The sequence below is a fragment of the Astyanax mexicanus genome, chromosome 17 (assembly GCF_023375975.1).
Source record: "Astyanax mexicanus isolate ESR-SI-001 chromosome 17, AstMex3_surface, whole genome shotgun sequence".
Taxonomy (NCBI): domain Eukaryota; kingdom Metazoa; phylum Chordata; class Actinopteri; order Characiformes; family Acestrorhamphidae; genus Astyanax; species Astyanax mexicanus.
The window spans coordinates 14,313,644-14,341,317 of record NC_064424.1 but is presented as its reverse complement, the minus strand read 5'-3'; the positions used below and the strand labels follow the sequence as shown (position 1 = coordinate 14,341,317).

Below are 27,674 nucleotides of genomic sequence, written 5' to 3'. Positions count from 1 at the left end.
CAGGATCAATGCTCGAAAATCTCCTGGACCTGACAACATTCCTGGTCGTGTGCTGAAGGACTGTGCCTGGGAACTCGCAGAGGTTTATACGGACATCTACAACACCTCTCTGAGTCAGGCTGTGGTTCCCACATGCTTCAAAGCCACCACCATCATCCCTGTCCCTAAGAAGGCATCGCCATCCTGTCTCAACGACTATCGTCCGGTTGCACTCACCCCCATCCTCATGAAGTGCTTCGAACGACTAGTCATGCACCATATCAAGTCTTCACTCCCCTCCTCCCTGGACCCCTACCAGTTTGCATATCGGTCAAATCGCTCGACCGATGATGCCATCTCCACTGTTCTCCACTCAGCCCTCACACACCTGGACAAGAAAGACACCTACGTCAGAATGCTGTTTGTTGACTTCAGTTCAGCATTCAACACAATTGTCCCTCAACAGCTCATACACAAACTGGACAGTCTGGGGCTGAGCACTTCCCTGTGCAACTGGCTGTTGGACTTCCTGACTGGTAGACCACAGGCAGTGCGGGTTGGCAGCAGCACATCCAGCATCACCACACTGAACACAGGGGCTCCCCAAGGATGTGTACTGAGCCCCCTCCTGTTCACTCTGCTGACCCACGACTGCACACCAGAACACACCTCCAACCTCTTCGTCAAGTTTGCGGATGACACGACGGTGGTGGGTCTCATCAGCAACAACGATGAGTCACACTACAGGAGCGAGGTGAGCCGCCTGGCCTCCTGGTGCAAACACAACAATCTCTCTCTGAACACAGAGAAGACCAAGGAGATTGTTGTGGACTTCAGGAGAACTCACACACTGCACACTCCTCTGTCCATCAACGGAACTGCTGTGGAGAGGGTGAGCAGCACCAAGTTCCTGGGTGTGCACGTCACAGAGGACCTCTCCTGGAGCACCAACTCAGCATCACTGGCCAGGAAGGCAAACCAGTGTCTCTACTTTCTACGCAAGCTGAGAAGAGCTGGAGCCCCCACCCCCATCATGACCACCTTCTACAGAGGGGCCATCGAGAGCATCCTGACCAGCTGTTTCACCGTGTGGTACGGGGCCTGCACAGCATCCTGCCGCAGGACCCTCCTGCGCATCGTGAGAGCAGCTGAGAAGATTGTTGGCACCTCTCTCCCCTCCCTTCAGGACTTGTACAGCTCCCGCCTCACACGGAAAGCCATCCGTCTGGCAGGAGATCCCTCCCACCCACTACACAGCTTCTTCAGCCTGCTGCCATCAGGGAGAAGACTGCGGAGTCTCGGGTCTAGGACCAGCAGACTGCGAGACAGCCCCATCCATCAGGCTGTGAGGATGCTGAACTCTCTTCCTGCTCTACCCCCCATCCCAATCCTGACCCCACACCCTCCCACCAACACAGTACTGAAACTCTGCACTAGAACACACACAGTACTGTAACTTTTGTAAAAGGGCCTGCACTACACACCCAATACCTGCACTACTGTTACGCTGCACTGTCATACACACTTTAATTCCCCAAGAACTGGGAACTTTAAGAACTTTACCAGCCTTAAGCTAGATACAACATTTGCACTACTGTTATACGGGTTCTATTTATATTGTCACTTGATCTTAATCACCATTAATATTGCACTATTATCTTCTGTCTCACAAATGTCTATTGTGTTTTTGTTGTATTGTACATATAGTGTCTCCCACTCATTTAGATTATATTTTTATTTCTTTTTATTTCTATTTATATATCTATTTCACCCCCACCACTACTGCACCTTGTTTTTGTCTCATGTATGTCTATTTGTGTCCCTGCTGCTGTATTGTACACATAGTGTCTCCCCTTTTTCTTTATTATCCATTATCTGTACTTGCTGTAAAATTGGGAAGGAGAGTAACGTAATTTCAATTCTATGTATGTCCTGTACATATGCAGCATTGACAATAAAACTACTTGACTTGACTTATGTTTCTGATTTTACATCGACAAGGTGGAGCATCTAATTGAGTGGAGGACGGAGATTAAACACAGTGTTTAAAAACTCCAGCAGCACTGCTGTATCTGATCCACTCACTCACTGCAGTATTCAGAATGTACTTGAAGTACTCAGAAAGTACTCAGAATATTAAGTCATTTTTAGAGGGAGTGGAAAGAGACAAACACTTTACAGAATTTATAGAAAGTCTCATTAATATTGTTAAATATCCAGCAATTTACTGATTTATTCATGTCATTACTTGGCATATGTTGGCAATGATGCCTTCCATATCTATGTAACATTCACACGCTGACCTGTGACCAGGGTCCGGTCCTCCACTGGGCAGGGCAGAGGTTTCGGTTGCAGGTGCGGCGGCCCTCGGGTCGATCATCGCTGCAGTATTTGGAGTTGATGGTTTTCTGCGTGCCGTCGGCTTGTGGCCTCACACAGCGCACAGGCCGAGTCTGAGTACCCGTCTTACCACAGGACTTACTGCACTCCTCCCAGTCTCCCGTCACCCAACTGCAACACACACACACACACACACACACACACACACAAACACACTTTACCACTACATCCTTTTTCAACAAACTGTTGGTTTCCAAACTACCACTGTGTAGAGCGGAGTGCTTACACTGGCTCGGAGCACTGCTTCTGGTTGCAGGCTCGGCTGATGGCGCGGGGTTTGGAGATGTTGGAGCAGAGCGTGCGGTGCACCATCTTACCATCTGACTTCCTGCGGCAGCCGAAGCGCGTGTACTGCTTGCCTGTTATGCAGAAAAAAAGCTGTGGTCAACCACCACTGGTCAGAATCACTCTGGGCACAGACTCAGGGCAGTGATTCGTCAGTAAGCGTACCTCCACCACACGGCTTGGAGCAGTGGGACCATTTCTTCAGAGCCCACTCGAAGTAGGCGGTTTCGTCCACAGGTAAGCTGTTCTCCATGGATGAAGGCGGGTCTTTCGGCAGGATGTACTTGTAGGACAGCGTGACTTTGGATGTGCTGTGAGATTGGACCTGCAGACAGAAATATAACAGTAGTCTTTTTTTTTTATGAAAACGGACAGGAGATCTATAATCTTTAAATGAGCTGTTTTTAGTTGTTTCACTCTTTCTAGTTAGGAGTAAAGGGAAAACGTGTGAAATGGACTTGGGGTGTAGTGAAACATAATAACGAGTACAAACTTTTGTTGAATAACTCACCATCATTAATCCCCAGCAGTCTAAAATACAAGGCTTTTAGCCAAGGCTCCCAACCTGTTTACAATGGTTGTGATGGGGGCATAGCAATGATAGTTGTCCATGCAAAGAAATCACTATTTTTTACACCATTAACAAGCTCAAAGTAGCTTCGCACTTCATTGGTAGAACTCTGAGGGCTCTGCCATTTAAAACGAGGCACTGCGAACTTTAAAAGTGTACATATAGTTTATTAATAACACTGGTAATACACAAAGCACCTTGAGCTAGCTCTCCAGGTGCTGCCATCTTGAAATTAAGTCACGATAAGTTGACTGAGGAGTATGAACAAATAGATAGAAGAGGGTAACAGACTCCAAAATTAATAACCTTCATATTCTGCCATCCTTGTATTATTTGCAAACTTCTGTTGTACCAATCCCAGTCCAAAACTAATGTGTGTTTTCACATGACATCAGCTGTACTTTTGTTTGTACTATGTTGTTATTGTGACTTAATTTTAATGTGGCAGCGAACAATGAATACCTCAAGATACTGTGTGTATAAACAGTGTGTTTAATAAAGTTACTGTGCACCTTAAAAGTTTTCAGTGCCTTGTATTAAATGTCAGGACCCTCAGAATTCTACCAATGAAGGGTAGAGCTACTTTGAGCTTGTTAATGGTGTAAAAATAAAGATTTCTGTGCATGAGCGTTGTATTTCAGAATGCTAAGGTAAAACAGAAATGGGCTATTTAACCAAAGTTTGTACATGTTATTTCAGTCTGGATTTCTCCTTTAATGGTGATGAGGCCTTTTCTGCTGCTGCTACAAGACTATCAGTTTTTAATAAAGTCAAACAGTAAATATTTTTAAGTGACATTTACTGCTTAAGTAGAGTTTACTCTTTAGTACATTAGGCAACACTTGCTTCTACTATATAAATGTCCTATAAAAATAAAAGTAACAACCACCACCTGTTTAGTCTATAGCAGTTAAGCCCCACCCATTCTCACTGCAGTGGTTCGGGCTGGTCTACTTTACTGAAAATTACACCAAACAGGAAAGTCAGATGCAGCTTTTGCAGGTGAAATATCCGCCTAATCTTTATTATGTGTCTGGAATTGTCCAACTTAAATATATAACATTATCTCAGAATCAACCCAGTTGGAGTAATGAACATCCAAATTATGTCTAATGAGTCTGTAAAACTCTCTGCACTAACATGAAGTCCTCTTGCCTCCTGTTTCTGGTTTGCCTGGTCTGTAGCTTATTGTTTTTTTTTTTAATTTACTGGTATGCACTGGTTTCAATGTACTGGCCTATTTATGCCAATTCTGCACAACAGAAGAACAACCTAAGACAAAAAAAAGCTAATACTACAAGAATATCAACTATAATATATAAATGCTATATATTTAAAATAGGCATTCTTAATTATATATTACTTACAGTATATAATATTTAAAGCAGTGGTCACTGACCTAGCTTCTGGAGAGTTTTCACATTTCTGTGGGTTTCCCCTCTAACCCAAATCGTACACACATAATTCAGCTATTTAACCTCTCATGCTTCACGACTTTTATTATACCCTGAGGATTACTATTCAGTAGCTTTTCACACGCAGAGCAATGCACACTGACTGAGTTGTTCCGAAGTAACATTAGTGAGGGGGGGGAAAAGCCAGGAACCACTGGTGCTTTTGTAGAGTTTAAGAGGTTAAAGACTTCTGAAGGTAGTAATTAGATGAATCTGGTTTATAGTTTATGCTTTTACTGCAGTTTAATTGTGGTCACATTCTGTGCTTGTGAAAGTGAAAGTGGATGCAGTTAAAGGGGAAGCTGAAAAATTAAAGCAGATACGTGCTTTTTTATATTATACTATTCTTAAAAGCATACGACTCATAAAATATGTTTTATATAATAAATATTAGTAATTTGCTGTAAGATCATTATATCTTTTTTTTTTCTCTGATTTTTCCCCATTTTCTCCCCAATTTACACGGCCAATTACCCAACCCACTCACTAGAACCCCCCCTATCACTAGTAATGCCCCAACACACCAGGAGGGTGAAATTCAAGCAGTTCAGCTTGGTTTGATGGCTTGTGATCATCGATCTTCCTCTTGATTTTATTCCAGAGGTTTTAAATTTGGTAAAGTCAAATAAACTCATCATTTTTAGGTAGTCTCTTATTTTTTTTCCAGAGCTGTAGAAAAGTAATCTAGCTACCTCCTGAACTCAGCAGTAACAACGTAAAAACTGCTAAACTTGATAATGAGATTAACTTGCACAAAAAAAGTCTTATTGTGTTAACGTGCTGACAGCACTTTAAGATTTTTTCAAACGTTTTTTTTTTTTTGTAATTTTCCAATAACAACTGATGATTTGTGAGTCCAGGAGCAGCTTATTTATTAAGGTATGACTCCCAAATCCATTTTTCCAGCTCTAAATCCCCATTCTACCATTATTCAAATCATTTACTGATTCACAACCACAAGCACCACCCACAGTCAAACTGTTCTGATCCTCCATCATTAATGATGTCTAGGTAAGAAAACAAGACCATCTCCATCTGGACTGTTGCAAGCCTATTCCCGTTACCATGATGAGGACTCCGTATCTCAGCGGGCCTGTGGTCTGGACCGTCTCCATGTCATCGTCGTTGCTGTACTCCCACAGAACTCCCTTCTCAATCACCGCTCTGGACTCAGGAAACTCGCCCTCGTCGTTCAGGAACAGGTGGTCCGTGGCCTGGTTCTTCACCGCTAATGAGAAACAAGTCAACTTCAGGATGACCACAACTCTCTGCACAACATAACTCCCCGTTACAAGAAACCCGGGGAGGAGAAACAAAGATCAGTCTTGGTTAAGCTGTTATTGGACATGCAGGAGTAACAGTGATAAATCAACACTTTGAGAAGCATCACTTTCCAGAGGTTCAGATGTTTCACGGGCACTGAGGCGGTAAGCTAGAACCTCTAAAGTTCTCGCTGCCAAGACCAGCCCAGATTGCTCCATTAATAACAAGCAGTTGGAGGCCAAACACTCAGACACTTGAGTTACGAGCCGGGGATTTTCTGTAATGATTTATACAGGCATTCATTCAGATGAAGGTCCTTACCCAGAATGTGTGGAGTTCCTTTAAACTCTCGGATCATAACGTGCCTCGCTCCTCTGGGGATCTCGAGGATCTTCAAGAAACCTAAGAGTTTATTTTAGACAGTGATGAGGAAGCTGACTGCTTAGGAAGAAAAAACAAAATGGCTGCTTTGTGGTACACAAAATAGGCATGCACTAGAAGGACAAGTGGTATACTTAAAGCAAGATGACATCTATAAAGTTCTGGGAAGAAAGTTCTATTCAAAACACATCTACAGGCCTTTCATCAAAGAACAGACTATTTCAATCAAGTCAATGTTCTACTCGACTCAGTTTACACACACACTATATTTCCAAAGTATGCATATGAGTTTGAGTGACATTGAGTCCAATTCTTATTCCATAGGGTTTAATATGATGTCTGCCCACCCTTTGCAGCTATAACAGCTTCAACTCTTCCGGCAAGGCTTTCCACAAGGTTTAGGAGTGTGTTTATGGGAATTTTTGACCATTCTTCCAAAAGCGCATTGAAGAGGTTTGACACTAATGTTGAATAAGAGGGCCTGGCTAACGGTTTCCCATCTAGTTCATTCCAAAGGTGTTTTATCAGGTTGGGGTCGATTCTTCCACACAAAACTTGCTCATCCAGTAATGTTAGAATGTAAAGGGTCCATTCCTAACATGTTCCTGCAAAGTTGGAAGTATGAAATTTCCCAAAATCTCTTGGTACTCTGAAGCATTAGGTAAAAAAACAATCCCGCACCATAATCCCCCCTCCACCAAACTTTACCCTTGGCATAAATCAGACAGACACCAAACCGCTACTCGTCCATTGGATTGTCTCTGCATCCACTGATGTAATTTTTACGTAGCATTTCCCTTTGTATCCGAGTTGCTCTCGTTCACTTTGTTATAACATCACTGACAGCTGACTGTGGAATATTTAGAGTGAGCAAATTTCATATCTGGACTTGCTGAATGGGTGGCATCCTATCACAGTCCCACACTGGAGTTCACTGAGCCCCTGACAGTGACCTATTCTTTCACTAATGTTTGTAGAAGCAGTCTGCATGCCTAGGTGCAAGCTGTGGCCATGGAAGTGATTGGAACCTGAGTTCAGTTATTTGGATGGGTAAACGAATACATTTGGCATTATAGTGTTTACTAACTTAGATGCTTTATATGTTGTTTAGAAGCACAATCAAGCACACACATTGGTGCTCAGTTTAGGTCCTAAATCACTGCTGCTCTTTAGCCCCAGACCTGACCCAGAAAGTTCTGAATATTGAGTCAGGTGTGCTGGATTTCAACTCATTAGTGGGGTAAACCATCTGTATATAATCTAATACAATATAAAGTAATAGAATGGAACAGAAAACATTTGAATAGAATGGAACAGAAAACATGCTCACCTGGTTTCTTGGTGCTGCGAGTGAAGTTTCCTTTAACAATCTTGCAGGTGGAGTTGTCTCCTCCACACACGCCACACTTATCCTCCTCCAGCTCCGAGGCAATCACGTTATCACAGCCCACTTTCTATACAAACATCATGGCAGTGAGGTCAAATATATGGGAAAAAAACATATATGGCACCTGCATGTTTACCCTGCGCACAGTACAGATGTACAAGACCTTCTTGTTCTTGTTGGATACACTATGTTTTTCCATAGTGAATATGACTCTGCTCTACACTATGGCTGGACTATAGGCCATGTCACAATATGCTTTTGGCCATATCATATAATGCATCATTACCACTGCCTAAATTTCTTATACAGCAAAAGTATCCTTAAATCTATTTGCACTTTATAGTTAATGATATTCGTGTAATTATAATGTATCTAGCCCAGTCTGACACAGGCTTTCTTTTTAAGAGCCATCTTTTGAGAAAACAAGCAGCTGCAGCAGTTGAGGAGCCGAGCTGGAGCACATGCGTGAGCTGGCCATTTGTGCAAATAAATGTGAAGTTTGGCACAGCTGGGTGGAAAAGGTTCACCCTCGTAAATGCAGTGGAAAAAAAAAAAAGAAAGAAGAGAAACCGAGAGAAAACCAGGGAACAAAGCCCACGACTGTCAGCTAAGCTTCATCCGATTACACTTGACGTTATTTATTTGATTGGATAAAGGAAAAGTTAAGTGAAAAAATCTGATTTGCACAATTTTCCCCTAAACCCAAAAGCATTCAGTGAGCCAAGACATGTTTGGTGTCCAAAGTTTGCTTTTTTTTTAGTTTAGCACTGGAGCTTCAAGGCTTAGTGTAGATAAAGAAACAGAAGCTTTTATTTACCTGTTGGGAGCCTATCAAGCAAACTATAACGTAATTGGAAATGAACTGTAATAGAAATGAGTTTACAAATTTTTCATATTTAGTTTTATTATGTAAGTAGGGTTGAACATTGGCCAGTGCATCTTACTTTTTGCATCTTGTTTTATTATTATTCATAAAATTTCATAACTTGTTCATTAGGAGGTAGTTTTAATTTTGAATGTTTTTTTATGTTGGTCTGCCCCATGCCAGGATGCGCTGAGTCGGTCGGTCCCAGCTGGGCCTTATTGGACTGATTAACCAGCCAGCTGGGACTGACATAAAAGTACTGCCTCAGCCTTCACTCGAGAGGCAAAATGGACCCTAAAAGACATTTTACTAAAGCAACTAGAGCTCTACTGGGACAGTGCTTTGCTTATTTTAAATTAGTTTTTTGGGTGTTGGTGAAGAGCAAGTTTAAATAAAGGTATGTTTTGAGTTCATTAGATCTCTGTCTGTGTCCCACTGTTCTTCCTACTATCCTAAAGGACACATTCTTTACAAAAAAGTCCATCTTTCCTATAGTCTCCTGACATCATTTGCATATTGGGCCTGTCCTCCCAACTCTCACTCAACATCAGTGTCTAGTCTTGCCCACTATGGCACCTTGGCTATAGGCTATATGATTTATATAATGGTTAACTGCCTGGCCACAGTGTTCTAGGTCATAAGAGCAAGTTACTATTAGGAACCAACAGAAACGATGTAGACTTTATAATAAAGTGAGTGCTTTAGATTTAAAATTGTTGCTTCAGATGCACCGAGTAGATCCTATAGGTTGTTTTTATTTTTACAGCTAGAATTTTTGCATACCGTTTTTTCAGCCATTCTAGAAAACAGTTAATTGTAGTATATTGTTCAGTAGAAGGATTGAGTAGAAATTCAGTATACAGTAAAATACTTTGAAAATAACTTAAAGAAGATTCATTGTTAAATAACAGTGCTGTTTTTTAGTTGACAATGTTCTGATTTGGATCTGATTTATGGTACATACATAGCTATTACTAGTAACTTGTTAGACACATAAATTAGTAAATAGAGATGCTGGACACCAAAAATAACTTGGGTAATTTAGAGTGAGGACAATACTGTGCATATTTTCCCCCCAAACCATTGAAACCACCGAAAGGGAAAGGAAAGGCCTCATGTCTGTTCCATGTCTGCAGCATTCCTTACCTCACACTCTCCGCGCACACACACACTGTAATGATCCTTATAGGAACAGCGTGTGCCGTCATGCACCATCCTCTTCATAGACACCACATCACCTGTTTCTTTAGACTGGCAGTGGAGCTGACATCGTTCCTCATCTACCAGCACCCACACAAAAACACAGAGGAGAGAGAGCCTTTAAGCATGGTGGGGGTAGTGGTATACCAGTGACGATAAAGGTATGGTGTAAAATGGTGTCGTGTTTTTGACCCAACAATCGATGCAGAATGCGGATAGAATGTAAATGAATGTATTTATAACTGTGGACAGAGTGTTTAAAAACTCCAGCAGCACTTCTATGACACACCCCACCACCATGTCATATTTAATAAAGAAAATAAATGTACACTTTACCACAAGGTGTTCTGTATGTTCTCTGTACATATTTTTAAACTTTAGACAAAATTATTTTATCACAATAATTAGGGGTGTCACGATTTTGGTATTTTATTGAAGTCGATCGAAATTATGTCATGGTCTCGAGCCTCGAAGTCAAAAAGATGATCGATCATCCCTCCCTCTAAGCTACGCAAATGGCGCAGCACACTGTTGCCGACGCCACGGATATTGTGAGAGCAGCCCTTTCTCCAGAGAATGTGGACATTCTCATCTTCTTAAAGAAAAACTTGAAAATATAAAAATAACAGTTGTTTTGTCTAGCCTCAAATATGTTAATAGTTTTGGTACCTTAAGGAGCATCTTTCTCTCAGATAAAGTTAATAATATATCTTTGTTAAAGAAAAACTTGTCATTCTCAGGCACAAAGTATTATTTTTCATGTTTAACTGTTATAGTAGGATATTGTTCAGTTTGTTAAGGCTCTAATTGTTCTATTATTTTGTACATGACTGTTCCTGTATTTTTTTTTATTATTTATTTTATGTTGCACAATTGCTGTTTTAATAGTGCACACTGCTGCTACCAAAAAAATGCCACTAGATGGCATTACATATATATCTTAATTAAATTATTTAAATTTGACCATTAGTGCCTACTGTGGTGTATTACAGATCACTTGTATCACTTTGCATCACTTATATCAAGTCCACCGAATCAAGGATTTAGAGAATCGTAACACCCCTAACAATAATCATAAAAAATAAAAAAATGATGAATGAGTCTGATCCCATTACCAGCAGTGTTAGTACAGTTAGAATCTCACACAGTGGGAGTGAAAGGGTGTAAGCTATCCACTGGCTAATCTAATTCCATCTAATGTAAGAGCAATCTGGTTCTGGGGGAAAATTGGAGATGTCATTGCTGCCTAATTGCATTTCCATGTGTCTCTGCTCCAAAACACTGCAGCCTAGCATTCAGCTAATGACTCTATGTTCTGTGTTCTGAACTTTTCTCCAGCATTCTTCAGAGGAGACACAACTCAGCTCAGGTCTAATCACCCTTTCTCAAACTAGGTTAACACTGACTCCACTAAATCGAACAATTACTGCAGTAATTATGCCGTTAGCTTGAGGCGCTAAAAAGAGCCAAACACACATGGTCTCCATTTAAGCCGTTTTTAGTGCTAGAACAGCGAAAACGCACTTTTTTCCAGCCAGGCAGTTTCCTCGCTTCTTTCCTTTTCTGGAATTCAGCTTTCATTGCCCATATTATGTAACAAAGTGGTTCTGGCGGACCAACGTTAAACTCACTGCCGGCCCCAGAGCGGATACAGGAGGGAGCAGTAGCACCAGGCCAGAAAGGCCAGAATATTCAAACAGAAAAGAAACAACTGATGTGGGAAACAGCAGCTGTTGTCTATGTCCCATAAACCAGATACCCTAAACTGAATTTCATGACCGCTTCTTCTCCAGAATGGCGTTTAAATGCTGGACAGAGACCTGAGGCTCAAACGCTCCCTGTAGCATATTATCAAAATCCCGCCCACTTACAATCAATAAATAAAAGTGATACACTGAGGAAATCAGGAATGTCTCGATTCATGTTGTACTATAAGAAACACAAGTGGAAGCTGTAAACATGTCAGCTGGAGACAAATGGCTAGCAGACGTGAATTGGAAGAGGTTGTACCTTTTCTGATCCTGATGTAACCTTAAGTTTCAGTAAGACGACTTTCATTTAACCCTACTGTCATGTTTCAGGACCAATTGACCATTTGACCATAAAAGTAAAAAAATAATAGGATTATTATTTTTTATTATTTTTGAAGCGTGAAACAATTTCTGATTAGTGGCTTAATTATAATAATTATTATGAGCAAGTAAATGGGAAATAATTACATTTTAAGTAGCGGTCCAAATTTTTTATTTAATTGAAAGAAGTAGTATTCCTGAACTGAGAGGGGACAAAATATTTAATTGAATGGTATCAGTGTCCTGGCACAACCGTCCCTGCAATGTCAAATATATTAATTTAAGAAAAAGTCTAGTAGGTTTGTTGGATGTAATTGCTCTCTACATGTTGACATTATTTTAGAAATGGACAAAATGAACAATACTACATTCATAAACACAAGACTTTCACAGAGCAAATTTAAAGTACTCTTTCATTTGCTCTATGCAGATCCTCAATTCCACCAGATGTGTCTAAATCCCTAAATCCCCCAAACTTATGGGACTGTCACTTTGATGTTATGAACTCAGGTATATATCATTTTTTTATATGAAATTGTAAATTATTGCCAGTAAACCATGATCTGTAGGGGTGATTTTACCAAATATTGGTTAGAACAATATTAATTGAGAGAACAAACACGTTAACACTGTTATGCTCATTTGTCAGGAACAGCAATGGTGTTCCGTGCATTGGTATTACCCAAAAGATGTCTGAAACTAAAAACATCCTATCAAGCAGTTTAAATATTCAATTGCTAAATCTATTGCTATTTTTTTTATCAGTACTTAGTGAAATGGTGTTCCTTATCTCAAACAGGTAATGGTTTAGGTAGGATAATTCACTTGTTTAAAAAAACAAAAAAACAAAACATAAAACAATAGTTTTACATAATATTAAAACATAATATTGCAATTTTGTTTTTGTTTTTGCAGGGGGTGGTTACAAATATGTGAGATGAAGCATTTTCATATTATATGTTGATTACACTAATTAAGGCAAGCAAAAGAAACTATTTTTCCTAGATCTTAAAATTTTAAAATAGTTCAATTTGACCCATAACATAACAGGAAGGTTAATGTGTGTCTGACAAAAAAAAGAAAGAAAAAGATGACTCACGTTCAGGGTGTTCATAAGGCAGCCACTGGTGCTTGACCCCCTGGTGTTCAAAGTGTGGGTCCCACATCTTGCACTGCTCCTCTCTGAAGTCTGCCAGGGCCTTGGCACACTCCTCAGTATTACACAGCTGGAACTCATAGTTGTTTCCGTAGCAGGTGCGTCCACCGTTGGCTGGGCTGTAAGAGTAAAGCAGAAATTATACAGGGTAATGAAGAGGTGAACTGAAGAAAACATGCTGCACTCTCAAACAGTCTCAGACTTCGGCTAAACAGCAGCGTTTCTCAGGTTTTCAAGTTCATTTTGAACTGGGATTTGAACTGTTGATCTATGCTGCTGCTGTGACACAATAAAAAAGATCAGACATAACATTATGACCACCTCCTTTTTTTTCTACACCCATTAATAATTTTTTTCAGCTTCTGTTTCTCTGCATACTTTATTATCCTCATTTCACCCTGTTCTTCAATGGCCAGAACCCCACAGGATGGACCACCACAGAGCAGGCATTGTTTGGATTGTGGGTCATTCTCAGCGCTGCAGTGACACTGACGTGGTTATGGTGTATGAGGTGTTAGTGTGTGTTGTGCTGGTATAAGTGGATCAGACACAGCAGTGCTGCTGGAGTTTTAAACACATTTTTAAAAAAATGCATGTCTCTACTCTCAACATTGCTTGAGTACATTTTCCCAGTACTTATTTCAGTAGCATTTAATCATATTACCGTATTACTGCACTATAAAGTGCACCGGATTATAAGGCGTGCTATCAATGAATGTCTCTGGTCTATTTTCATACATAAAGTGCACCGGATTATAAGGCACATTTTAAGAGACACTATAATGAACATCTAATTCAGCAGGTCTCGCTTCTGGATGGTGGTGGTGGGGAGGTAGCCAACTAAATTAAGTAACGCTAAGATAAGTAAACAAAACTGAGCACTGGATGTAAATCTACACAGATTTCTCTCCTGAAAACTGTTTATTTGGGTAAGTAAATAAACCTGTTTATTTACAGTAAGCTTAGCTTCCCGAATTTCTTCAGCACTAAGGCTGAAGCATTAGCATTAGTGGCTAATGCTGCCCAACAGCGCTACTCTGAGGAACCCTGAGGACTCTGGTAAACCAGGGTGATATTAGCTAGCGATTTTTCCCAGATAGTTTGTTTTGACATGGTTAACGTGCAGGCTACAGGCTGATATACTCACCTCTGAATGACGAAAGAGCTAGTGCTCAGCGCAGTTAGCGACTAATGTTAATGCTGCTCCAGCAGTGCTAGCTGGGGTTAGCAGCAGGCTACAGGCCAATATACTCGCCTCTGAACGGCTAAAGAGCTAGTGCTTAGAGGGGTTAGCGGGTAATGCTAATGCAGTGCTGGCCGGGGTTAGCAGCAGGCTACAGGGCGATAATACCCACCTCTAAAAGGGGAAATGGGGGTTAGCTGCTAATGCTAATGCTACTCCAGTCTCTGTGCTGGAGATCTAAGCTGAAACTCCTGTTTAATGATGTACTTCAGCGGAGTGGCTTTTCTGCTGCTTACAACCTAACTGGTAAAATGTATACATAAGGTGCACTGGATTATAAGGTGCACTGACTATTTTTGGGAACAATAAAGGATTTTAAGAGCCCCTCATAGTGCGAAAAATAAGGTTCTTTTACTCACATGGGGTTGTCACACTGGCGGGTACGGAAGCGGACCCCTGCTCCGCAGGTGCGCGAGCAGGAACCAAACTTAGTCCACTGGCCCCAGTGTCCGTCCTGCCTCAGAATGTCTGACGTCAGCTTGATACAGTGACCCTTAAAGCAGTTCTGCAGGAGAGAGGAACAGAGTTAGAGTAGAAGAGTGGTAGAGCAATCTTTTGGTTTATATTTAGTCAAACTATAAGCTTTACGCCAGGGTTCGGCAATTAAGTTTGGCCTCGGGCCAGATATTTTCCAAGCTGTTATGTGGCGGGCCACAAAAAAAAATGTGTAATATGTAAAAGTGTAATGGGATGGAGGGCTACAGACTAGTAGCTCTCCAGCCCAGAGGGTTGTTGAACCCAATTGCAGAACAGTTGTTCTTAAAGCAGGAAAAACCAAGAAGAAAGGAAAAAAATGATTAAATAAACACACCACTCCACACGCGGGATTGAACCCATGTTGTCAGGGTCGCGGTCCAATACACTACCGCTACACTACCCGGCTAGTGAATTAGGACACAGTTGGGAAAAAAACGCCCTTCTAAGGATATAGGGAGCCAAAGAAGGGGTGGAAACTAAAGTCACGCCGAGCACGACAGAAATACAGGAAAGAAGCTTTTTTTTTTTTTTAATTATTGTTCATTATAGTTCAAACAACCTTACAGGCCAAATGTTTCATGATTGTGGGCCACATCTGGCCAAACGGGCCGCGTATTGCCCCTAAGCTGAAGATTTGAGCCAACCTGGCTTAAGGAGCTGTAAATTACACTAATTACTGTGCCATTCAGCTGATTCAGAACACATGTGGCATATTGGTAAAATGGACCTACCAAATTTTAAATAATACTTTTATCTGGGCCAGATCATATTGATATTTGATATTTTTGCTAATATAGACCAGTTTTGAATCTGTTCTGGTGCAGATCAGTAAAATTGATCAGTTCTGGTATTTGGCCGTTGTGCAAAAAGACACTGGGTCATGTCTGCTGCATGTATTTTTCTGTTTCCACTGCAATTTACAGTCAGCATATAATATCATATCATATAAGCTATTAATAAACAGCCTTCATTTCATATTGCATATTGAAAATCAACCAGGAAAGCAGGCTATTTAATTGAAATCTATTGATGGGCAGTGTGAATAGCATAAGCTTTACAGCAGACACAGCGCTGAAGGTATGGATTATTGCTCTGCATCTTACCTTTCCTGTAGCGCACTTGGTGCCGTCAATAGGAGGGCCTTTCTTGGTCTTGCAGAAGAAAGGGTTCTCCGGGTGGCTGCACCACAGCTGCTTACAGGGGTCGTAGGTGCTGTACTAAAAGAAACAGTCATGCTCGCATTCACACATGCAGCTCACACAGGGCCAAGGCCACAATATATCACCAGTACAGGATAAAACAGAAATATATATACATGCAAACTGAGGGCAAGGCAAGGTTACACCCACGTTTCACACTCAGTCACAGGGGGAGTGGAGGATTACCTTCAGCTGGCTAAAGAAAAAAACTGACTGATTGGAAAGCTAATACAGTGAACTGAACATATATTTATATATAAAACATACTTGTTTCAGTACCTGTTACAGAGTGTTGGACATAAGGGAATAATGCTAAGGGAACAGTATATGCTAATATCAATCTACAGTATGTCTGTTTCAGTTTAGAGACATATAAATCACAGTTACTTTACATGGATAACACAGAAAAAGAGTTAAAGGAATGAGCATGTATACCAGAAAAAAAACGTGACGAGTACTAGAAGCAGGTGCCATACACATGAAGGACACCTCTCTGATCAAATGCTGACCCCTTACCTGCTTTGCTGAGCGTGACGCCTTTTGCAGCTATGAAGACAGTTCGATAAGACAGTGAAGTCAAGTGTTCCACCACAATCTTCACTTTAACAAAAAACCTTGAAGTGATAGTCTGGCAAAAAAAATCTAATTTTCACAAATTGAACCCTAATGAAATCCATTAGCCAACATATGTAAGATTTATAAAGACTGCGTCTTTAATAACCTAATAAAGATAGGGATGTACAAACTTTAAAAAAAAATAACTGCTACATGCAAGCTTTATTTTTTTTATTTGTGTGTGTGTGTGTTTTTCTTTTTCTCTCTTTCTAGCTGTCGCTCCACAGGAAGTGGTCTTGACTCCACCTCCTGCTGACCAATAGGAGGCCTAGCTGGAAAATTGGGGGGAGGAGCCAAGACGGCTGCCAGAGAGAGAGCCCTGTTATCATACCATGTGCTGTGTGGTTCAGTTGTTTGCTTTTAAATGTCTCATAAATTTTACCTGCATGTTCCCTAACTTTTGTTTTAATAGATTTTTTACTCTTTTTATCATGGCATATGGTTAGTTTTAAGTATTTTTGTAGTAGCTCTTAACTTGGTTTTATAAGACTTTTGGTTTTAAAAGATGTTTGTTTGAGCTGCATTGGGTATCAGACAGGTAAGAAAGGTGTGCTGTGTATTCCGCACCACTTAGGACTCATTTTCCTAGGCTAAAGGGTGGCACCACCCAATGTATTTTGGTTATTGGCCAGGTATGTGTAGTGTTTCATAGATAGCTATTTTGGAACTCAGAGTAGGGAAGTAATTAATGTGTTTTTTAAAATAATTTTATTTCTATTTGTATCTACTTTTCTCCCCAATCACAGTCTTCATGCATCTTGGCATGTTCTCCTCCATTAGTCTTGCACACTGCTTTTGGATAACTTTATGCCACTCCTGGTGCAAACATTCAAGCAGTTCAGCTTAGTTTGATGGCTTGTGATCATCCATCTTCCTCTTGATTATATTCCAGAGGTTTTCAATTTGGTAAAATCAAAGAAACCCACAATTTTTAAGTGGTTTTCCAAAGCTGTATATAAAACAAGACAGTACATTTAGGCTATTTAAATTAAACAGTGACTAAAAACAACATAGCAAAATGAAAATCTGAAATACTTGGGTATTTGTTATTTTCAGTTTGCTGCAAAATGCTTCATTTTTCGGATTTGGATTCAGCTAAATATTTATTTGCGGTGAATCACATAATGAAAGCTAACTACATAAATTTTAAACACCTAAATCAACACAACACTGTAACTACTGTAAACTACTTTTAACTATCAGTGTGTTTTCCTAAACATAGCTAGTAGCAGTGACCTTATCACAGGCAGAAGTGTGATCATATCTTTGTCTTGGCTTTAAAAACAACTTTGAGGTAAGAAGAAAATTGTGCAAATTAGATTTTTTTTTTTACCAGCTGTCCCTTGAAAGGAATACAGAACCATAATAATGCTACAATAAAAAAACTTGGTCCACAAGCCAGTATCTATCTTCCAAAAAAAAACTAGTATACAATTTGTACTATTATTAATTTTGAGCCTCTGTAGTTTGGAAAGGTAAAGTATTCCTTTAAGGAAACCCCCACCATAGTCAGAAGTGAAAGAGCCACACGGATGAGCTGTGAAGCATGCTGCTACACTGTAATGCTGCACATTATGGGGGAATAATTAAAGCGTGGTAATGACAGAATGAGATGTTAGACACACTCCACAGGTGACAGTGGGTTCTGGCCGCTGGTGTTGTGGTGTACTCACTCACCGCCGTGCACATCATGTAGCCCATGCCGAAGTCAAAGCGACACTGTTCGTTCATGGAGTAGTGCAGACCCGGCAGCTGCGGCAGGGACGGCCACTCGTGGTCAAACGGGTCGTCACGGAGACAGTCGTAGGTGCTGCAGAGAAGATACCTTTATTATGGACTTTGTAATCAATGAATAAATCTTTTTTTTCACAGCTACATAAAACATTATGATCTCACAATTTTGATTGTTCTTAAAATGTTCATAGACAACATTCTTAGAATGTTAAGTTAAGCATGTTAAGCAAATAAAGCTGATGTGATGTTCAGGATCAGTCTTGAAACTTAATAAAATGTTCTGGGCACATTAAGAAAATGGAACAGGTTCACACTAAAAGAACATTTTATTATAACATTCAATAAAAAATGTTAACATTTAAGAAAGCATTCTGAGAACATAATTAGAATGTTCTCCAAAAAACGCTCAGACAATTAAAAGAAACTGAAATTGTTGCTCCAAATAAGGCTGAGGTGATGTTCTCGGACTGTTCCTGCACTTCAACGTTCTGGGAATGTTAAAAGTCCAATGCAAAATGTTCTGAGACCCAAAATTGAGCACAATTTCTATTATTCTAAGAACATTTAAAGACAACATTCATATAATGTTAATTTGCTAATGTTTTGGGAACATTTCAAGACAATGTTTGTACAATGTTAAATTGTTACAAAAATGTTTTAGTAATGTTCTGCCAAAGTTTTGTAACTTAAGATAACTGGGTAGTTTTGCATTGCATTTTGATTCAATATTTCCATGAAAATATGTATATGAAATCGAATTTTTTTTCGATAAAGTTCTCAGAGTTCTAGACATTATTCCTAGAAAGTTTTAGACATTATTCCTAGAAAGTTCTAGACATTATTTCTAGAAAGTTCTAGACATTATTTATAAAAAGTTCTAGACATTATTTATAAAAAGTTCTAGACATTATTTCTAGGATATTAAATTGTTGCAGATAAGCCTGAGGTGATGTTCTGGGAATGTTTTTATAACTTAAAAACATTCTTGAAATTGTTTACTTTGAGAGGACATTTTAATGCAACATTCCTACAAGTTAACTCGAACATTCGGGAGTGTTTTAAAACTTTAAAAAAAAAATTGAATTTATATTTTTAATTTTATAATTTTTGTTTTTAAGATTCTGAGGGTTTCATGATATATCCATGTACTTTATCATTATCATTATTTATTTATTTTTGCATGCCTGGGCTTTTATATAGGTTTGTGGCTTATTCTACGGTCAGGATTACTATACATTTTTCTTTGTTCCACAAAATTACATAGTATACGTAGGAATTAACAGTTGCAGAATGTAAGCAACTACAACAGTGCTTTCTTTTAAAAACAAAATATTTTAACACAGTTCTACAAAGCATTTTGAGCACATAGTTATGAACGTTTAAATGTTGCATTAAGAAAATTGAACAGTTTCATGTTGAGGTAGCAGTTAAATACAATGTTCATACTACCAATATTGAACATTACGGACTATTTCACATTGAAAAAAAAAACTTTTTAATTGAACATTCCCACAAGGAAACTGTAATGTTAATGAAGAGTTCTATGAACATAATTTTGAATGTTTTAAAAATGTTCCATAAAAAAATAATTCTAGAAGGGTAATTTTTTTAGCAAATGAGGCTGTGGAGATGTTCTGGGAACGTCCTCTTATCTGGATAATTTTTTTTCAGTGCAACCTAAATTGAATGTAAATGATCTGTCAACCTCAACTGCTCAACTAAACAATTTAAGATATAATGTTACATTATAATGATTGTCACTTATTTAATTTAAAGAATAAAAAAATATATAAGCAAAAGTTATGGAGCATTTTATTGAGTATTTACTCTTCAGTAAACTTTCTTCTCGTAAATCTTGTAATCACTTTAATTGCCCTATCCTCCTTTCTCTACCCACATACTCAGACGTGTCACTGGCTTTTTGGCTTCATAAAACTTAATAGCAGCTTTGTAAAAGAAACTTCAGCGCTTAATGCTAACACCTGGCTATTCTGCTGAAAGCTGTAAACTAATAGCAGTAGTGTGACCTCTGGGTAGGTGTGCAGAATAGGTGTGAATGAAGGGGAGAGGCTTACTTGAGGTATCTGCGGAGCTCCTGCTGGCTGCAGCGGGACCAGTGAAAGCGATGGAAAGCTGCTTGTACGAGAGGAGCCATGATGCTGCCCATGGGGACCTCATCTCCACACTCGTTACCCTGGCCATCGTGCTCCATCCCTAACCTGCTTGATAGAAAAAGTGATCTTTAGACAACAATTTATAGAATTTTATGACTTTAAATGTAGTTGAGGTCAAACCTACACTGGTGTTTAGAGTTAAGCATTTAGTTCTGAACTGAAGATTCGAGGCTAATCTTCTTAATATAAGAAAAAAATGGAAGTTCATACCTGACCTGATAGTTATGTGCAAAGTGAACAAAAATCTAAATTATTTTATTTATCACTTATTTTCTTTAAAATGTGGTTTAAAATGGGAAAAAATTAGGTATGATTAGTGACTAAATTTTAAATGCATTTCAGCTACAATGCTAATGTACAATATATGAACAAAAGGTTTGGGACACCTGCTCATTCATTGTTCCTTCTGAAATCAAGGGTTTTAAAAAATAAATTAACTTAATTTTGTTGGGGTAACAGTTTCTGGGTCATTCCACCGAATAGGTGCCATTTGCATGTTGTAACTCTTCCAAATTAAACTTATTTAACTTTTTTTTAATTTAATTTAACTCTGAATCTAATAACATGCATTTAACTATTCAAAAATGTACTTGTCAATCCGGGCAGCTTTACTTAATTGTTTAAAAAAATAATAATTTCTGTTACTGGAACTCACTCCTATTACTATATGTTTTGAGTAACTGGAATTAAAGTAACAGGAATTAGTTTTTTTGCATAGAATTAGCAAAACATGAAAAATAGCTAAATGGCTATGCTAGTAAGTAACAGTAAAGAGTGTTGAGTTTCCCCTCTTTAGTCATAGTTAGATCAAATAATAAGATATAATAATAATAAGATCAAATGTACAGAAAAAAAATGAAAGAACTTAATTTTGGTCTTCAGAAGAACCAACTGATGTCACTTCCAGTTATAGATATTTCAGATGGGGTAATGTGTTATGGTAACAGGAATGAGTGAAAACCCAGAGACACAATTCAAATTTGTATTTTAACTTAAATATTACAGATTAATTATGTAGATGTGATTTGGAGTCACACAACAATGCAAAAAAATGACATCTGAAGAATTGTAATAATTCTATTTCATGGTAAAGTTTATAGTTAAGGAGCAGGGCCAGTTAACAAATGCTATTTTTTCAGTGTTCTAAGTAGTTTTTATTAATAGTTTTAATTACATATCTTACTTTTGCAATCATAAAATGTATTTTAAAGTTATTTTGTGTGCACATCTATACATTTAATTTTCTGGTGACAGAAATGGCTCCCATTCTGTGAAATGTCCCTTCTATTATCCAGAGAAAGCCTTCTGTTGATATTTGCAGCAATGATGTAAGAATCTAGTTGCATTCACCAACAAGAGTGTTATACTGTGGACTTAAGTTAAAATGTATATACTTATAATTATGTTTGTTTTCATACTCGTACAAATGATATGAAATATGGTGTCAAGTATCTCTTATTATGCTTTACCACAAACCGACTGTTTTCCAGATGAAACTTACGAGCTGTACAGGGCTAGGATAGTAATGTTAGCAAAGCTAACTTAGCCATAGCATTTGTTAGTTTACCTAATGACTGGCTGCCTTTCTCTTTCTCTGGCTGCCTTTCACCCACATGTGATAGCATGTGAGCACAGCTGAGGTAAAATATGAGGTAAATGTATAATTAGAATAGCACTGCTGTAAAAAATAATGTATTGTACTTTGACAAACTCTATGTTGGGATATTTAAAGGCTAAATATTTAGCCATTTTTGTTTGGTTTATGACAAAAAAATAATAATTTCAGTGCATCATTTGTTGTATAATTCAGTACATTATAAATTTGAATGCATACTCTTTAAATGATGATGATGATTAAAAGCACTGACTGATTTGTATGCTATACATACTGCTTTATATTTGCAAGCTTCTGTATCTCCAGGAGCTTCACTGAGCTCAGGAGCAGAATAAAGGTCTGTCTGAAGCGACATGCTGATATATTGTCTACAGCTTCCAGGAAAAGAGAATAGCTTTAAAGTGTGAGTTAAATGTGTGGGTGGACAGCAGGGATTTAGCGATCCTCACACGTGTCCTGTCTCATGAGCCACCACAAAGGCAGAGGAGAAACCGTCCTCATGATTCAGAGTGCAGCTCCTCACAGGGTGACACATGCCAGTCACTGGAGCGTAACCTACACACACACACACACAAATACAAACAGTCAACATAGACAAAGTGAGAAAAAGGTATTTCCTTTTTTTTGTTTTTCATTGTTTGAATCTGGCAGCGGTTCTACACATTAGCTGTGTTCCAAAGCCCATGCTGCAGTTAAAGCAGGACAGTTTTTTGATAGAACTGCCCTATGAAGACTCCTTCTTAATAGCCTGCATTTCACACACCTTGAACACCCTTGTGACAAGGTATACTTATAATAAGTATACTTAAGAGCATTAAAAGTATGTTCAAATTAGGCCAAGAATACAGACAGTACATTTTCAATTTAATATACTTTCTCAGTATTTCCATAAAATGTCTTTTAAGCAGTTTGCTTTAAATTAAATGTCATATTGATAGAAAATATATATAGTGGCATTAAAAACTGCTTAAAGTGCACTTTAGTGTAGTTTTTGTTTTACAATATACTTCAAGTGTATTAGAAAATTATGTTTAAAAACTAAGTTTACCGAAGTTATACGACAAAAGCCCAATCTAATGCTTTCATGTTGTAAAAAATTAAATATAGTTTATTTACAATTAAAATATACAGTGCCCTCCATAATTATTGGCACCCCTGGTTAAGATGTGTTCTTTAGCTTCTCATAAATTGAGTTTTGTTCAAAATAATATAGGACCACAATGGGAAAAAAAGTAAAGTCCAACCTTTAACTCAAGTAAATTTTAAGGGGGAAATAAAATCCCTGACTAAGAAATAATTATTCTTCATAAAATCACCTGTTCCACAATTATTGGCACCCCTAACAATTCTTAGGAAATAAATTTAATAAAAGTATTTCTGTCACTTCTACAGTAGTTTACGAAGTTGATCAGAGTATGTAGGAACATTTAATTAGTAATTCACAACTTCCTGTTTCCCTGGGGTATAAATATGACGTGACACAGAGGCCATTTATCTTCAACATGGGAAAGACAAAGGAACATACCATTCAAGTGAGGCAGATGTGTGTTGACCTTCACAAGTCAGGCAATGGCTACAAGAAAATCGCTACTCGCCTACACCTGTCCATATCTACTGTCAGAGGAATTATTAAGAAGTTTAAAACAACTGGAACAGTGGTAAACAAGCCTGGACGAGGACGCAAGTTTATTTTGCCACCACGCACAGTGAGGAGGATGATAAGAGAAATAAAAAGTTCTCCAAAGCTCACTGTTACAGAATTGCAACAAATGGTAGCTTCTTGGGGTCACAAAGTCTCCAAAACAACCATCAGGCGCTATCTACATGCCAACAAGCTGTTTGGGAGGCATGCACGGAAGAAACCATTTCTCACTCACAATCATAAACGCAAACGTTTGGAGTTTGCTAAGCGGTACTATGACTTCAACTGGGACCGTGTGCTTTGGTCAGATGAAACAAAGATAGAGCTTTTTGGCAACAAATGCTCTAAGTGGGTCTGGCGTAACACAAGAGCTGAGTATGCAGAAAAGCACCTCATGCCCACTGTGAAATACGGCGGGGGATCAGTGATGCTGTGGGCCTGTTTCTCTTCTAAAGGCCCTGGGAACCTTGTTAGGGTGCATGGCATCATGAATGCTCTAAAATACCAGGACATTTTAAAACAAAATCTGGTGGCTTCTGCCCGAAAGCTGAAGATGGGTCGTCACTGGGTCTTTCAGCAAGATAATGACCCTAAACATGTGGCCAAATCTACACAGAAATGGTTCACCGCACACAGAATCAAGCTCCTCCCATGGCCATCTCAGTCCCCAGACCTCAACCCCATTGAAAACCTGTGGGGTCAGCTGAAGAGGAGAGTGCAGAGGAGAGGACCCAGGTCGTTGGATGATTTAGAGAGAATGTGCAAAGAGGAATGGTCAAAGATCCCTCTTTCTGTATTCTCCCATCTTGTGAAACATTACAGGAGAAGATTAGGTGCTGTTTTGTTGGCAAAAGGGGGTTGTACAAAGTAATAACATCAGGGGTGCTAATAATTGTGGCACACATGATTTGATGTTAAATAATTATTTCTTAATGTGGGATTTTTTCCCTACTGAATAAATTCACTTGAGTTAAAGGTTGTATTTTACTCTTTTTTTCCATCGTGGTCCTATATTATTTTGAACAAAACTCAATTTATGAGAAGCTAAAGAACACATCTTAACCAGGGGTGCCAATAATTATGGAGGGCACTGTACTTAAGATGCCGTAAGTAGTTCCAAAATAGTACATTTTGTATGTATTTAAGTATGTATTAATTTAATGTTAAAAGTATGTACTTTTCCATGTTAAGTATAATTTGTATACTACAAAAATATAAGACACTGTGAAAATGAAATGTAGTCTAGGACTAGTTTAAAAATATTTACTGGGAATAACATAATTAAAATAAACGCATGTTACCTTGGTCAACATAGCTGAGCTTATGTTCTATGATAAACTACATATAACTGTATACATCAGATTATAATATGTTATGTGGAAAAATACTTTAATTAATCATTTATTTTACACTTTCCAAGATAGGCTATAATTGTTTTGCTCTTCACATTGTAGGTGTGCTGAGAACTGTATGTACCCATGGGCCTGGAAGTGTACATCAGCTGCACCTTTAAAATCACTCTGTTTATGAAGGTGCTTCACTTTCAACAGCGTCAGATGAGAAATGCAGCCCACCTTAGCTGCAGCCTAGATATTGGAACACGGCCACCATGTGATAATAAAATGTGCTGCAAAGGGTACTTTCAGTGAAGAACCGTGGATGGATGTTGTAAGAACCCATACAAAGCCTAAAGAAGTCATGGTAAAGTTTATTTTTTTTCTGAATAATCAAAGGTTCTTTATATATTCACATATTTTTCTCTATTACAAAAATGAAACCAATGGAACAAAACATTGTTCTTCAATGCATCATTCCATCATCTATACACAAATACATGCAGAATGTATGGCAAAATATGACATATTTAACATATAGTAGAAAGTGAATCTGACAGTTATTCTTTATATTTTATCAGAGATGAATGAACCAATAGAAATGCTCCAAAATACTTAAAATATAAAGTCATATACTGAATCCCACTGAAAGTTTTTTTAAATAATTACCCAACCCACTAAAACTCCTCCATCCTAGTAATGCCCCCAACACTAGGAGGGTGAAGACTAGCATAAGAGAGAGAGAGCACCATCTACCTACCCAGAAAGAGCATGACCAATTTTGCTCACTCAGACTCTGGCTGCTGATGCCAAGAGCCCATGAAGTTACCATTGAAGTTAGAAAGTTCTTGCATGACAGTGCCACTGTTTTCTATATTAAACAGTGCTGTACCTTGCATTCCCGTGGGCCCAAACTCTTGTCTGGTGAGGAAGATGGCATGATCATGGTATTCAGCATCATTCTCGTCCTCTTTCTGCTGCAGGAATGCCCAGCGACAAACATTCTCCAGACTCTGAGAAGGGTTCCCCAGCTCGATCAGACCCATAGACTTACAACAACAACAGAACAGAAGTTAGCATCTTAGCATTACATTGAAGTGTTATCTCACAAGTTCTTAAAAAAGTATTAGCAAGATCATGTAATTAATGTCTTAAGTCTGTTAAGTCTTACCTTGGCAGAACAAAGCATCATGATTCGAACCAGCACAACATTGATATGAGCACCCAGTGAACCATCCTGATAGATCTCGTTCACCTGAGGTGGAAAAAAAGAGAGAGAAGAGCCTTAAGAAAAGTTCCTAGAAAAATCAAGTAACAAAGAGTTTGACAGTTTAACAAATTTCATACACTTATACAGCTGTACACATATGTTTTGCACACCCATGTTTGCAACCATTCTAATGACAGTGGAGTTTCATAGTAAAAATTTTATAAAACATTCTCTAAAGAAGCCAACCTTTAATATAACTGTTATACTGAAGGTTTTACAGCATCAATTTAACATGAAGAAAGAAACACACATAACATACATTACATGGACAAAGGTCCCATTTTAAAACCATAGGCATTAGTGTCAGTAGAGTCGGTCCCCCTACTGCAGCTCTAACAACTGAAGGTGTGGATCTCCACAGTTATTGAGTCAACAGAGCGTCAGAAACTTTTATAAATTATGTCATGCCTCAGCACTCAGAGACACTGCTCTGTAACTTTACGTAGTCTGTCACTTCCTGGCTATGTTGACACAATGTTGATACCATGCTGATTTTTGAGTCTGAATTATGTGGTATACTGTTTTTATTTCATCAGTGCGCCTTATGTATGAATTCTACAAGTCAGGTTGTAAGAAGCAGTAAAGCCACTCCAGTGAAGTACAGCGTTATAAAGAGTTTTAGTTTAGCCTAAGGAACTGAGACTGCGGCAGTACTAGCATTAGCTGCTAACCACGCTAACCGCTAGCTTTCCTGCCGTTCAGAGGCATGTATATTGGACTTTACCCTGCGCATTTACTGTGTTAAAACATGCTACATTGGACGAACCACTAGCTAATATCTCCCTGGCTTACCAGAACTCTCAGGGTTCCTCAGTGTAGCACTGTCGGCTGACATTAGATGCTAACCGCTAATGCTAATGGAAATCAAAGCTTACTGTACATAACTAGAAGCGCTTTACTCCAGCGCTCATTTGACTTTAAAATATATATTGTGGCGTGAGGAGGCGGGGGAGTTGTGGGTCCGCCCCACGCCAGAGCGCAAAGCCATGCCTGTCTCAGCTGGCCCGCATGAGGGCTGATTGAGCCGCCAGTTGAGACAGGCATATATACTCAGCCTCCGCCATCATTTGGGAGGACTCTCACTGAGGAGCTGGGGGCTGAGGCTGCGCGGACTCGTATGAACACTTAAAAACTAAGTAATTCTACGGACTCTAGAGCCCCATTGGGCTGAGTTATGTTTTAAGTTTATTTGGGGTGTGGTGGAGGGCGTTAAAAGCCAATAAAGGTACGTTTTGAGTTCATTTAATCCCCGTGTCTGTGTATCTCTGTGAGCTTCCTCCTTCCGGGTCACAGTGGTCACGCCCCTAACCCCAGGGGCCTACCACAATATATATATATTTTTTACAATTACAGGTTTG

At 39.0% G+C, this 27,674-nt stretch overlaps 1 protein-coding gene across 1 annotated transcript in view; it reads right to left on the bottom strand.

Moving 5' to 3' along the window:
* Nucleotides 1–27,674, bottom strand: part of adamts2a (ADAM metallopeptidase with thrombospondin type 1 motif, 2a) — a 103,512-nt gene that overhangs the window by 8,860 nt on the left and 66,978 nt on the right. Inside the window, exons 5-19 of the mRNA XM_007244562.4 lie at nucleotides 26,218–26,301; nucleotides 25,939–26,095; nucleotides 22,520–22,625; nucleotides 20,357–20,500; nucleotides 18,225–18,357; nucleotides 15,837–15,950; nucleotides 14,616–14,761; nucleotides 12,957–13,132; nucleotides 9,732–9,865; nucleotides 7,664–7,787; nucleotides 6,274–6,354; nucleotides 5,754–5,917; nucleotides 2,830–2,989; nucleotides 2,606–2,738; nucleotides 2,283–2,490 (exon numbers count right to left, since the gene is read on the bottom strand). Coding sequence (XP_007244624.3) covers nucleotides 2,283–2,490; nucleotides 2,606–2,738; nucleotides 2,830–2,989; nucleotides 5,754–5,917; nucleotides 6,274–6,354; nucleotides 7,664–7,787; nucleotides 9,732–9,865; nucleotides 12,957–13,132; nucleotides 14,616–14,761; nucleotides 15,837–15,950; nucleotides 18,225–18,357; nucleotides 20,357–20,500; nucleotides 22,520–22,625; nucleotides 25,939–26,095; nucleotides 26,218–26,301 — 2,064 coding nt within the window. The remainder of the gene's footprint in view (nucleotides 1–2,282; nucleotides 2,491–2,605; nucleotides 2,739–2,829; nucleotides 2,990–5,753; nucleotides 5,918–6,273; nucleotides 6,355–7,663; nucleotides 7,788–9,731; nucleotides 9,866–12,956; nucleotides 13,133–14,615; nucleotides 14,762–15,836; nucleotides 15,951–18,224; nucleotides 18,358–20,356; nucleotides 20,501–22,519; nucleotides 22,626–25,938; nucleotides 26,096–26,217; nucleotides 26,302–27,674) is intronic.